Source organism: Wyeomyia smithii, chromosome 3, assembly GCF_029784165.1.
Source record: "Wyeomyia smithii strain HCP4-BCI-WySm-NY-G18 chromosome 3, ASM2978416v1, whole genome shotgun sequence".
Lineage (NCBI taxonomy): Eukaryota > Metazoa > Arthropoda > Insecta > Diptera > Culicidae > Wyeomyia > Wyeomyia smithii.
Genome location: NC_073696.1, coordinates 17,141,620 through 17,156,031, shown reverse-complemented (window position 1 = coordinate 17,156,031; position 14,412 = coordinate 17,141,620). Strand labels below are relative to the sequence as shown.

Sequence of the window (14,412 nt, the reverse complement as noted above, 5' to 3'; positions counted from 1 at the left end):
GAAAGTTCCACCTATTGTGGTAACTATTTCTTCTGAATTTAATATATTCAAAAAGGAACTTTCAACGTTTGTTTCTGACGTTAAAGTTACCTATCAAATTGGCCGTAGAGGTGAATGCCGCTTATTAGCCGACTCAGTAAAGGGTCGTGGTCGTCTTGTTCAGTATTTAACTGACAAGATGTACAAATTTTTTACATATGACACCAAGAACGCCAAGCCAACTTAAACAACTTAAATTTTTTTTGAAAAAGCACATGCTTTGTATAATGTGCGTGTAAAGTGGGAAATTTATAGGAAGTATGGCGGAGGTGAAAAGCATATCACCCAATGCCGTACTTGCCAACCTTATGGCCATGGTTCCAAATTCTGTAACATGGACCAAAAATGTCTTAATTGTGGAGACTCTTCTCACAAAAAGGACACATGTCCTGTGAAAGAGAGAGAAAATTTTCGCTGTGCGAATTGTAACGGCAACCATATGTCAAATTTTTATCAATGCCCAGTCCGTTTAGCAATTGTTAAGGCAAGGCAAGGTAAACAAAATTCAATTTCTCAATTAAAACCAACTTCAAAACAAAATTCTCCAAGCGTACCAGTGACGCATAGTTTACCTACTCCTTTGCATACCCGTTTAACTTATGCACAGGTTACAGGTAGTTCGAACATTATACCGCCTAGTGTTGGTAGTTCGAAAATGACCGTTAATATGGGTAAGCAAAACACGCTAGAAAATAATTGTACACCTATCACTCCAGCTAATATTGCTACCGAAAATATTTTTTCTAATGTCAACTGCCTGGGGCCTATTACGGCAGGTAAACTTTCTTTTTTGCAACAGGCAATGTTCGATCTTATGAACGCCATGTTGCAGGCAAAATCAATGTTTGAAGCCATTCAAATAGGCACAAATTTTACTATTAAAATTGTTTCTAATTTAAAATTTAGCAATGATTTTAAATAAAACAATTAAAATATTAAATTGGAATGCTCGCTCATTGAAGGCCAATGAGAATGAGCTTTTTAATTTTTTAACAGTAAATAATGTGCATATTGCAATTATTACTGAAACATTTTTGAAACCTAACATAAAATTAAAATATGATCCCAATTACGTGGTTCATAGATATGATAGGATTCAGGGTTCCGGCGGTGGAGTTGCAATTGTTATTCATCGCCGAATCAAACATCGTGCTCTTCCCCATCTTGAGACGAAAGTTATTGAAACTTTGGGAATTGAAGTTCAAACTGAACTTGGGATTTTATTTATTGCCGCAGCATATTTACCATTTCAATGCACACGCGAGCTCAAAAATTATTTTAAAGGTGATTTACAAAAACTCACCAGAAATCGTTCGAAATTTTTCATAATCGGCGATTTTAACGCTAAACATCGTTCATGGAATAATTCTCAAAGTAATTCCAATGGCAAAATTTTATTCAATGATTGTTCTTCAGGATACTATTCTATTTTGTCTCCGAATAGTCCTACATGCTTTACTTCTGTAAGAAACCCTTCAACAATTGATTTGGTGCTAACAGATCAAAGTCATGTATGTAGTGATTTGATCACACATGCTGACTTTGATTCTGACCATCTTCCAATAACTTTTTCTTTATCACATGAATCCGTTTTAAACCCTATGAGCTCTGTTTTTAATTATAACAAGGCTAATTGGGAAAGATACAAAACTCATATTGAGAGAAATTTCAATAATGAGCTTGATTTGCAAAACGAAGTGAATATTGATTCCGCTTTGGAAGCATTAAAAATTGCACAGTTGATGCCAGGAATAATTGTGTTCCAAAGGCTCAAGTGAAATTTGATACATCAATAATTGACGAAAATCTTCAACTTCTAATTCGTTTGAAAAATGTCCGCAGACGTCAATATCAACGTACTCGTGACCCTGTTTTTAAAACTATTTATAAAGATTTACAGAAAGAGATTAAGCATAGATTTACTCTTCTGAGAAATCAAAATTTTGAGACTAAAGTTGAAAAATTGAAACCATATTCAAAACCATTTTGGAAGCTGTCGAAGATTCTTAAGAAACCTTCAAAGCCTATTCCATTTATAAAAGAAGGTGAACGTTTTCTTGCATCCAATGAACAAAAGGCTCAAAGACTTGCTCAGCAGTTTGAGAGTGTTCATAACTCAAATTTGAATTTTGTGAGTCCAATTGAAAATGAAGTCACACGTCGATTTGATTTAATTTCTTCCCAGATTTTTTACCTGCAGAAATAATTGAAACTAACTTGAATGAGATTAAATCAATTATTAAAAATTTCAAAAATATGAAAGCACCTGGTGACGATGGAATCTTTAATATACTAATCAAACATCTCCCTGAGAGCACAATGAAATTTTTAGTGAAAATTTTCAATTGCTGCTTCAAAATTGCATATTTTCCCAAATTATGGAAAAATGCAAAAATTACTCCCATTTTAAAACCGGATAAGAACCCAGCTGAAGTTTCAAGTTATCGACCAATCAGTTTGCTTTCTTCAATAAGTAAACTGTTTGAGAGAATTATTCTAAAAAAGAATGATGTCACACATCAACGAAAATTCAATTTTTGCAAATGAACAGATTGGATTTCGCCATGGGCATTCCACAACTCATCAATTGCTCAGAGTTACTAATATGATACGAGCTAACAAATCTGAAGGTTATTCCACTGGAGCTGCTCTTTTAGACATAGAAAAAGCATTCGACAGTGTTTGGCATAAAGGTTTTATTGCGAAATTGCAAACTTTTAATTTTCCAATTTTCCTAATCAAAATTTTAAAAAAATTATCTTACTGATCGAACTCTGCGGGTTGTCTATCAGAATTCAAAATCTGATAGATTTCCTGTCAGAGCAGGTGTACCTTAAGGTTCAGTCTTGGGTCCAGTCCTGTACAACATATTCACTTCAGATCTTCCTGATTTGCCTCCAGGATGCACAAAGTCATTGTTCTGCGATGACACAAGCATTTCCGTAAAAGGAAAAAGTCTTCGTGTCATATGCAGTCGATTGCATAAAAGTTTAGATATTTTTTCTTCATACTTGCAAAAGTGGAAAATCTCTCCCAATGCTTATAAAACTCAAATGATAATTTTTCCGCATAAGCCTAGGGCTTCTTTCCTCAAGCCAAACAATAATCACGTTGTCAAGATGAATGGGGTTATTTTAAGTTGGTCCGACAAGGTTAAGTACTTGGGACTAATTTATGATAAAAAACTTATTTTCAAAGAGCACATTGAGAGTATACAAGCCAAGTGCATCAAATATACGAGATGTTTATATCCTCTCATTAACAGGAATTCTAAACTTTGTTTAAAGAACAAACTTTTAATTTACAAACAAATTTTTAGACCAGCAATGCTTTATGCTGTACCGATCTGGTCAAGTTGCTGTTCAACAAGGAAGAAAACGCTCCAAAGGATTCAGAATAAAATTCTGAAAATGATTTTGAAGCGTCCTCCTTGGTTTGGTACACTCGAATTACATAGACTTACTGGTGTTGAACCATTAGAAGCTATGTCAAATAAAATTATTAACAATTTTCGACAAAAATCGTTGCAATCCTCAATTGCTACGATAAGCTCTCCTTATAGCCAATAAGTTAACAATTAAGTTAGTTGTAAGTTTACTTCCCCTTTTCTGACAAGTAGGTTTAAATCCCTACGAATGATAAGTCCTAATTGCGAAAGCAAACAAATCCTAACAATTAAAATTACAAATTTCTAACAGTGTTGAGAAGTCACCATTTGTGATTGGACACACATACTCATTATTTACTAATATTTATCATAAATACTTAAGCTACTAACAAATCCCCCCCCTATAATAATAATAATAAGTTAAAAGTAAATTCTGGTCTGATCGTCATTTCTTTTTGTTTCTTTTTTGCCTTTCTCCTATTTTTTTTCTTCATTCATATACTCTTTCCAACAGTTTCAAATATTGTTTTTTCTAAGAGTTTTAAAGTTATTCACTAATTTGAAACTAAGTTTTGCGATGTGAATGAAAAATTGAAATAAAAATCTGCATGTTTTTTTTTTGTTAACATAACTTTCGAAATTATGTTCATTTCACTATATTCATTCATTGAAGTTTTTCAAACACTGTTAAAATCCAGTGTTGTATGTGGAGCATATACCACAAGAGATCAAAAAAATGGTCGCAGAGGTCCAAACCTTACAAAAAACTGGACCGTAATGAAGCATAGGTACTCATAAATGAAAAAACGCAACTATGCAGCGACACGTCCATACATAGATGCAACTTGAGACGCTAAGCAAAAAATAAATTCCAAATCCAAATTTGTGTAGGTAACGTTTTCCTCAGTGGTTTACTTCGGCAGATTTTTGCATAAGACTGCGGCAGAAAACCGACCGAAGAAAACCACTGCCGGAGACGTTCGACACTCAATAACTTTAATTATTTTTCAGCTTTATTTTCAAATAGTACAGAGAGAATGACTTGCATTTTCTCGCGGACAATGATCATTACTTTCCCAAACTATGATTTTACGAATTTTGTAGTTGGAAAAGTAGGTTCCAAGTCCACGAGTCACCCCTGGTTTGTATTATTCCAAAAAAATAAAAATACCGGTTTTTTACCGGTTTACCGGTTTTTATTTTTATGAATACCGAAATACCGGTTTTCCAAAAAGTCGGTAATACCGACCACCCTAAGCCAAACTCAACATTTATGAGAGTAGCTTGTACGTAAGTTGGGGCGTAATTTGTGCACTTACCACAAGTCGAACCATCAGCTCGATGATGAACCACACGTTGCAGACCAACTCGACATAGAAGAATGCTTCGTGCGGTTGGCCATATGTCTCCTGCCAGTTATCGACAATGTTGGATCCCTTGCCGGACTGCATCCGATAGGCGGACGATATTAACCGGCCAGAGCGCTGCGATACGTAGCCAGCCCCGAAACTGGCCGATGCTTGACGATTAGAGAGCTCCGCCATCCGCGGGGGAGGCCTAGCGGGCCGCGGAAGTTCAGTGGTTAAAATTTGATCACTATTGTTACTGGTGTGTAAGCTGCCATTTTCACTTCCATCCTCGCCACCTCCACCTTTACCATCCGGCGGAGTCGTAAAAAGAAATCCAGCAATGCCGGTAACGTTGGCCAACGCACTGCTGCTCCCGTTGGTGGACATGTTCGTTACGGCCGGAATTTCGACGCGAAGCCCCGGGTGTGTCTTCAAACAAAATGATATCACAGAAATGCATATGAAGAACACGGATATTCCAGCGACGATCTGTGGAGGAAAAATTGGTCGTCAATTGAGTCACAAAATAACCGAGTGCGCTCTAACCTTCGCTCCCGTCGAACTCGACGGTTCATCAAACAGAGCCCAAATTTTGGGTTTCGTTCGCTGCCAACATGTCAGCTCCCCATTGAGGAGTGCCTCCTCGAAGCCAAACAGCCGCGCGATCGCCTCCTCCGACGGTTGCTCATCGTCCAGTTCCAGCTTGTCCAGTATGGCCAAAGTGCTCTGAGGGGTAGAAGGTTAAAAAGCAATTTCGATTCAATTTGTGCTGATTAGAAAAAAAAGACGCTCTTGGTATGAAGCGTTCCGTCCTGAGTAGTCAATTATTTTCTTATTTTCGGATTAGGTTACAATTCAGTTGGGATGAAAATATTCAATTCATATTCTGATGCTCAACAATAAAACTCGAGTTAAGCAATGTCTTCGGATTTAACGAGAAGGCACCGACTAGCGTCGTTTACCCAATTTCACTTTCAAATTGTTTTTCTTTGTTAAACAAAACTAAAGTTTTCGTCGTTCCACGAGATAGAGCGAAAATAATGTCATTCTTCCCCGCTGCTGCTGCGTAACCTGACCCTCAACGTGATCCCACTCATTTCTAATTAAATAGTAATAAGTTGCAAGCAGCATATCAGCCGCCGGAGTTATGAAGAGACCAAACAGCGCGGAGATTATCTCTCGTAAAGTACACTGGATGCGTTTTGGCTTGTGCACCCGGCCATCACCGAAAGGCACGAATGAAGCCTGGTGCTGGTGAATAATTCCAAAGCTCGCGAAATACAGCCCAGGGTTTCCGGCTTCGTTGAGCATCTCATCACTGAGACGCATCATCATCTGAATGCGGTCTGTTTCGAATGAGACGTCGAATTCTCGCGTAACTATGCTGCAGTAACTGGTTTACGGTACTACAGATAAAATTATGTAGTTACTTGTTTTGAAATAGTTGTGAGAATTATTTACCCGATGATTGTGGATTAAATCAGTAACAATACTTGAACATTTTTCTTATCCTATATCAATGTTAGTAATGCAACAATAATGAGCAATTCATACCGGTCAATTAATTGTTTCGTAAAAGCTAACATTCAACACCAAGCTAGCTTCTATAAATAAAACAGAATATTGAGACAGGAAGCACTCAACCAAAACAAGCTTCCTGACCCACTATTGTTTCACTCCTCTTCGGTGTGAAGCCACTCCGCTCTGTGTTAAACGGCCAGGCTCAATACAATGTTCGGGATAATCTTGTCAGAGTGTAATCATCCTCAAGCTCTCTCTCTCTCTCGTCACTCGTCGGTGCACAACCACCGTAATTCAATCAGACGATCTTTATTATAACTTAATTTGCCTTCCTCATCCCTTCCCGCAAGCGTCATTTCATTCGTGTGACCTGACGAAAAAAAATCGTAAAATAAGAAGCCGTCATCTGCCGCCACCGTCGCCGCGTCGTTGCTAAGCGGGCACAAGCGGAATTAAATTATTCACGCCCGATGCTGTGGTATCAGCGCTTTTTTCCTTAGCGGATCACTGCTTGGAAAGCTGCGGAAATTTTTCTTTTATTCCGTCGTTTATTTTTAGCCGTCCTACCTGAGTGTCCCGGTGTACGCTGTACGTCGACCAGCAGCACGGTTCCACCTGGTTTGAGTCGAGTCCCCAGAATTCCAGCTCTTCCTCGAACAGAGGCCCGCAGACGTCCGTTGGATAGTGGAGCTTGCCGGTGCTGCAAGGGTAATGAAATTATTGCGCTGTAAATGAATTGTGCCGAACGGACTTCCTACGTCGATCAGGTTATTTTTTTCTCGCAGTCGCCTATTGAACATTGTTTAGAAGTAAGTTAAGTACTTACCGGTAGTAATTAAGCACCTGGGCAAACACGCCAGGATGTCGGTCGAAGAAATACTCATTCAGCACCGGATCGTAATTCGCCAGTGCCTCGGTCAGCCGCGACAATCGCGTGGCGGGAATTTTTTTGAGTGTCGCCTTGTAGGTCTCATATCTGCTGGGTCCGGCCGGGCGATGGAAAGAAACCAACGCAACAGAGAAGCGAGAAAAATAGAGAGAGATAGAGAAAGTAAAAGTCAAACAACTTTTAATAACATGTCCGTTAGGATGGTGCAAAAAGTCAACAGGATTTTCGAAACTAGTTTATTTGATATTTTTTTTATTTCCGAAACAATCATGTTTCTTTTTCGACTTGCTCAGGGGAAATAAACAAAGCGCTTCCGTTTGAGTATGGCAGAAACCAAAGTAGGAGGCGAAACCAGCGTAAACATCATCAAGGATTCATGCTTTAAACAGTTTTCTTGTTCGACTCTGTGTGGCTGCTTGCTTCGAACGTCGCACAGTGGCCGGTGAGCGGACAAAAATAATGCTTTTATAATATGTCTGTTAATTTTTTCTGAAATTCTGATATTTTTTTTTTCTTCATCTACAGTTTATTTGACACGGCACAAATACAATCCAATGTTTAACGGCGCCAATTATATCTGGTAGCTTACTTTCTAAAGTATCTTAATAACTAAAAGCAAATTTTTTATCCTCGCTACCGACTACGAGCTGAAACTAAATCTAACTTAAGCTAGAATGTTTTGCATGAAAAGCACTGATTTGTTGTTTGATGGTTTTCCATCGCCATAGGTAAGCAGCATATTGAATATGTTCCGCTGCTGGGCCAAGATATTACGGACTGGCATATTGGGTTGTCTCCCTCGGGGCCTGAGAGTATCGTGCGGGTCCAGTTGCTGTTTCCGGATCCGGGGTCTTAACGTGTTCTTGTCGTTTGGTTGGATGTAGGCGGAAGGGGATAGGACTAAACTGGGGCGTGGATGGATTTCACGAAAACGTATATAAGGGACATGTAGGATAGGTCACGGCTCGCCAAGACATCACGAACAGGAACAGCCGGCTGCCTACCTTCGGCCTGCAGGGAAGCTATTAATCTAGACCTGGCGTCACGGTGTACAGGGCATGACCTAACAACGTGCTCTATGTCGTGATAACCTTCACCACAGGCACAGATACCACTCTCCCCGAGCCCAACACGACGGAGATGCGCGTCAAATCTATAGAGATTGGACATAAGCCGGGACATCACGCAAATGAAATCCCGACCTACATCCAACCCCTTGAACCACGGGTTCGTCAATACCTTGGGGATTATGGAATGTAACCACCTTCCCAGTTCCCCCTTGGTCCAAGAATTTTGCCAACTGATGATCGTATTCTGACGTACAAATGCGAAAAATTCATTAAAGGCAATTGGTCTTTCATAAATATCACCGTTTGTTGCGCCCACCTTAGCCAAAGAGTCCGCTTTCTCATTACCCGGTATCGAGCAGTGAGAAGGGACCCACGCTAAGGTAATCTGAGTAGATTTTTCGGATAAAGCACTCAGATGTTCCCGTATTTTCCCCAGGAAATACGGAGAGTGCTTAACATCTTTCATCGATCGGAGAGCCTCAATGGAACTGAGACTGTCCGTAAAGATGAAATAATGGTCCGTGGGCATTTTTTCGATAATCCCTAGGGTGTACTGAATTGCAGCCAATTCTGCGACGTAAACAGAAGCAGGATTATCGAGCTTATGGGAGACGGTTAAATTGTTATTGAAGATACCGAAGCCAGTGGACCCATCAAGAAGTGATCCGTCAGTGTAGTACATATTGTCGCAGTTGATGTTTCGATATTTATTGGAAAAATTTTTAGGGATCTGCTGCACGCGTAAATGATCCGGGATTCCACGAGTTTCTTCTATCATGGATGTATCGAAAAACACAGTAGAATCAGAAGTATTTGATAAGTCGACACGATTTGGAATATTCGAAGAAGGGTTAATATTTTGGGACATGTGATTGAAATACAATGTCATAAAACGGGTTTGAGAATTAAGTTCGATTAACCTTTCAAAATTTTCAATCACGGGACGGTTCAAGACCTCACATTTGATTAGAATACGAGAAGACAGGCTCCAGAAGCGGTTTTTCAATGGTAGTACTCCAGCTAAGACCTCCAAACTCATCGTATAGGTCGACTGCATGCAACCCAAGGCGATACGCAAACAACGATATTGTATTCGCTCCAGTTTGATCAAATGTGTGTTTGCTGCGGAGCGGAAGCAGAAACACCCGTACTCAATAACAGACAATATCGTTGTTTGGTAAAGCCTTATAAGGTCTCCTGGGTGGGCTCCCCACCATTGTCCGGTTATTGTACGAAGAAAATTCACTCTTTGTTGACATTTTTTCATCAGATACCTCACGTGACAACCCCAGGTGCCTTTAGAGTCGAACCAGACACCAAGATATTTGTGTACCAAAACCTGAGAAATCGTTTTACCCATTAATTGTGTTTGAAGCTGAGCAGGTTCATGCTTCCTAGAAAAAACTACTATCTCAGTCTTCTCCGGAGAGAATTCGATACCTAGCTGTAAAGCCCAAGCAGACAAATTGTCCAAGGTATCTTGCAATGGTCCTTGCAAATCGGCAGCTTTGGCTCCTGTAACAGAGATTACACTATCGTCTGCAAGTTGTCTTATCGTGCATGAATTTGCCAGACATTCGTCGATGTCATTTACATAAAAGTTGTAAAGAAGGGGGCTTAAACACGAGCCCTGGGGAAGACCCATGTAGCTAATGCGAAAAGTTGCCAAATCGCCGTGCGTAAAATGCATGTGCTTTTCGGACAACAAATTGTGCAAAAAATTGTTCAAAATTGGAGAAAATCCTTGTCGGTGAAGTTTGCCCGAAAGAATGTCAATAGAAACGGAATCAAAAGCCCCCTTAATGTCCAAGAACGCAGACGCCATTTGTTCTTTGCGAGCATACGCCAGCTGAATATCTGTTGAAAGCAGCGCAAGACAATCATTCGTCCCTTTGGCACGGCGGAAGCCAAATTGAGTATCTGATAGTAGACCATTTGATTCGACCCAATGGTCTAAACGACGGAGTATCATTTTTTCCATCAATTTCCGGATACAGGATAGCATTGCAATCGGCCTATAAGAGTTGTGATCAGAAGCTTTCCTTGGTTTTTGGATGGCGATCACCTTCACTTGCCTCCAATCCTGCGGTACAATGTTTTGCTCCAGGAACTTATTGAACAAGTTCAACAAGCGCCTCTTGGCATTGCCGGGTAGATTCTTCAACAAGTTGAATTTGATTCTATCTAACCCAGGCGCGTTATTGTTACAGGACAGGAGGGCAACTGAAAATTCTGCCATCGTAAAAGGTGATTCTATCGCGTCGTGGCCCGGAGACGCATCGCGAACAATGTTTTGCTCAGGAACAGAGTCCGGACATACTTTCCTGGCAAAATCAAATATCCACCGACTTGAAGACTCCTCGCTTTCGTTGACCGTTACGCGATTCCGCATTCTTCGGGCTGTGTTCCAAAGAGTGCTCATCGATGTCTCCCTCGACGTCTCGTTCACGAACCGACGCCAATATCCGCGTTTCTTTGCTTTAGCCAAGCTTTTAAGCTTGGTATTAAGCTCCGAATACCGTAAATAGTCGCCAGGTAAACCTCCCTTCTGGAAGGCCAAAAACGCGTCGGATCTTTGCGTGTAGACATCGGAGCACTCTTGGTCCCACCACGGAGTGGGAGGCCGTTCTTTGATCGTTACGCCGGGATATTTCTTCGATTGGGCTTGCATCGCGGCGTCGAAAATCAAGCCCGCGAGGAGATTGTATTCTTCAAGTGGTGGATGATGTTGAATCGACTCGACTGCTTTTGAAATCATATCCTCGTGTGAGGTCATACGGAATTTCAATTGGTCGCATGCGAGTTGACCCGTTAGTAATTGAAATAAGAATAGGCAGATGGTCGCTACCGTGAGGATCGAGGATTACCTTCCATGTGCAATCCAACCGTAGCGACGTCGAACATAAGGATAGATCCAAAGCGCTTGGGCGCGCTGGAGGTTTCGGGATACGTGTCATTTCACTATTTTAATTCTATTAAATCAAAGAGCAGCCGTTGCCCAACCTGTGCTCTGGGAGGAATATATATTGAGGCAATACAAAGCTCTTTACCTTGTATTGTCATTTGACATGCGACAACTTCGATGCCTGGAATCGAGGGGAGGTTAATACGATAGAAAGAATAGCACTTTTCAATCCCTAAAAGTACTCCTCCATATGGGGTGTCTCGATCAAGGCGAATAATATTAAAATCATGGAAGTTGAGATCAATATTTGAAGTAAGCCAAGTTTCACAAAGGGAAAATGCATCGCATTTGTTTTTATTTATCAAAACTTTAAACGAATCAATTTTTGGTAAAATACTTCTACAATTCCACTGTAAGACAGAGATAGAATCCTTCATATACGCAGATGAATTAGGCATCGAAGGATACAATCGTTGCAAGGAGGGGCCATTGGGCAGTCAACTGCTTCAAAAATGATCTAACTGTTGGGAGGAATGCTGTAAGAAAAATTTTAATTGGATCGGGTACATTGAAATTTTCAAAAATCCAGTCCACAATGTCAGAAAATTTCACTAATCCAGAGTTTGTTTCATCAACTGGATGTGCAAAAGGAACAACTGGGGTTTTAGATGTTCCTGGCAGTGCTGGGAACTCCTTCTGGGACTTTAAATTTGCAAGCCCAGGAGGAGTTTGCTTCGGTTTTCCGCAGCACTGTTTGGTTTGTTCGTACTTTTCATTACACTTTGGGAAATCTTAGGACCTTTACGGGGAAGTTTAGGAGAGGAAACATTTTTCCTCTTCCTAGACTCCCCAGGATTGGCATAAGATGTTCCCGCTGATGAATCGTCAGAATCGGTTTCATCGGAGGGCAACAGATCAAAGGGGTTCGATGTTATGGTAGAAGTGGTCACGGTCTTCTTCAGCATCTCAGCATAAGAACGCTTTGAACGCTCCTTAAGTGACCGCTTGATTTTATCTCTGCGCTGCATGTACACCGGGTATTTGGAGAGCTCATGCTGGTTTTCCCCACAGTGAATACATTTTTCAGCATTAACACTGCAAGAATCTTCCGCATGAGTCTCCCCACACTTGCTACATCGTGCCTTATTGCAGCAGTAGGCGGCTGTGTGGCCTAACTGCTTGCAATTGGTGCAATTCATAACACGGGGTACATACAATCGCGCAGGCAGACGAACCCGGTCGATCGAGACGTGGCTAGGGAGTGCAGATCCGGCAAACGTAACGCGAAACGAGTCTGACGGAGTGTAAACTTTTTTACCGCCGACGAGAGACATGGACCGCAATTGCTTACAATCCAAAATCTTAGCCTGTGTTTCGGTATTTTTGAAGCAACCGGTTGCGCTTTTTAGGATACACTCGACAGACAGACTCGAATCGGTTATGACACCGTCGATCTCCACGTCTCGTGCGGGTATGTAAACGCGATACTCGCGTGTGAAGAGCTCAGAGCAAGCGATAGCATTGGCCTGTGTCAGATCACTGACCACGACACGGAGCTTGTTAGGTCGGACCTTGGAAATTTCGGTCACGGCCTTGTACCCCTTCGTCAGATCTTTAGAAATTTGCAGTATGTTTAATCGCTTTGAATTCACTCCTGCCTTTGGACGAAAATAAACAGTATAGCTGCCCTGTGGAGATCCGTCCGGGTAAAGCCTAGGGCGAGGGGGGACTGGAGAATGAACAGGGGAGGGGGTAACAGAAGGGTCAGGGTCAGGGGGGTTCGGGGATGGTGGCAAGGGAGGCGAGGGATCTATATCCATCGCGCTAAATGTAGCGCACTAGCGCCGACAAGAAACGTACCTATTTACTTCTTCCTTCCAGCAGTGGTTGTCCGATCGTTCGAAGCTGCACCCAAAGCAGCCAGCAGCACCAGTACAGCAGCACCAATACAGCCACCAGCAGTGAGCCGGGTGTGAGATCACTCTGCACAGCGACACGACTCGACTGTCAAATGATGGCCTTGAATTAGAAAGATCTATTCACTGTGCACAGATCAAAACTGCAGCTGGTATTTTGCACCAATACAGCCAAAGTTGCGAGCCGGGTACAGAACGTAGCGACACAACTCACAATCCAGTTGGCCTTTAGCGCGAATAATACACTCTTTTGTTTGGCTATTCGTACACACGGACCGGATTGTAATAGAACGACCACTTTGCACGTCCGTTTCTGTCGAGTGTTCGACGCGGAATGAAATTCTGATATGTTAGACATTTTTATGAATAATTTTCATAACCATTGAATCGGATTTATTATTTTGAGAACATTTTGAATTTATGAGATAAACGCAAAAAAAATGATTTAAAGTGAAGAGTTAAATTTGTCTTTGATCACCAGTAAGAAAATGTTTATTACTGTTCTATAGTATAGATATACATATGCTGAGCCTGAACTTCAACTTTTTCCTTTCATCTTTGATTGAAAATATTGTGTCTTCGGATGAACCACTAGATCTTCATATATAAGTGGCTTGCTACTGAAGGAGTAGATCAGTTTCAATATAGGCTCGAGCAAAAATGTGATAAAAATTGGAACAAAAGTTTTTCCACCGGATAAGTTACTCATTTGAATTCCATGCATAGGAAAAGTAGTTTCCAGTGTCGAATAGGAAACTGGGGTGGTTTTGATAGCTACAGCTTTTTTGTTTGAATTTGTGAGAAAGAACGCTTGTAGTACTTGGGATTTGTCGTAATCTCCACTGATTGCGTTGAATTATGCCCCAGTATTGAGTATTTTTCAAGATGTAATATGAACCGAAACTGCAGCAGACTTTCAGTTACATATTTTTATTGTATGTAAACAATCGCGTCGAACAGATACAAAACAGAAAGTTGTGATACGTGAATTTGTTTTAAAATGAATAATACTGACATTCTCCGTGGACAATTGTCCATAAATATTCTGAACATTTTGTAGGCGGCCACTCATATCACAGACCGCTTTGAAAACTGCTGATGAATGCCGGAGACTCGAGACTTTAGCCATTCGCCATATCGGTCTGTTGGAGTACGGTCATACCCTTGCAACGAGGCGCTACCAATAAAGCACTCACAGCTCTATTCACCACTTTTGATACCGAGTAGAGTCGATGAATTGATCCTGAACAGAATCGATCGGATAGATCGTCTTGCAACAGGAACACACTTATTTTAAGCCACGGCAGCAAATTGTGAAATGTCGATCAAAATTAA

General features: G+C 41.0%; 1 protein-coding gene across 7 annotated transcripts in view; it reads right to left on the bottom strand.

Annotated features, from left to right (window-relative positions):
* The window catches only part of LOC129727774 (potassium voltage-gated channel protein Shaw-like), a 263,098-nt gene that overhangs the window by 69,327 nt on the left and 179,359 nt on the right, over window positions 1-14,412 (bottom strand). For all 7 annotated transcript variants that reach the window (XM_055685929.1, XM_055685928.1, XM_055685930.1 and 4 more), the window contains 4 exons: window positions 7,124-7,273; window positions 6,865-6,997; window positions 5,323-5,502; window positions 4,747-5,265 (listed from right to left, as the gene is read on the bottom strand). In XM_055685929.1, coding sequence (XP_055541904.1) covers window positions 4,747-5,265; window positions 5,323-5,502; window positions 6,865-6,997; window positions 7,124-7,273 — 982 coding nt within the window. The remainder of the gene's footprint in view (window positions 1-4,746; window positions 5,266-5,322; window positions 5,503-6,864; window positions 6,998-7,123; window positions 7,274-14,412) is intronic.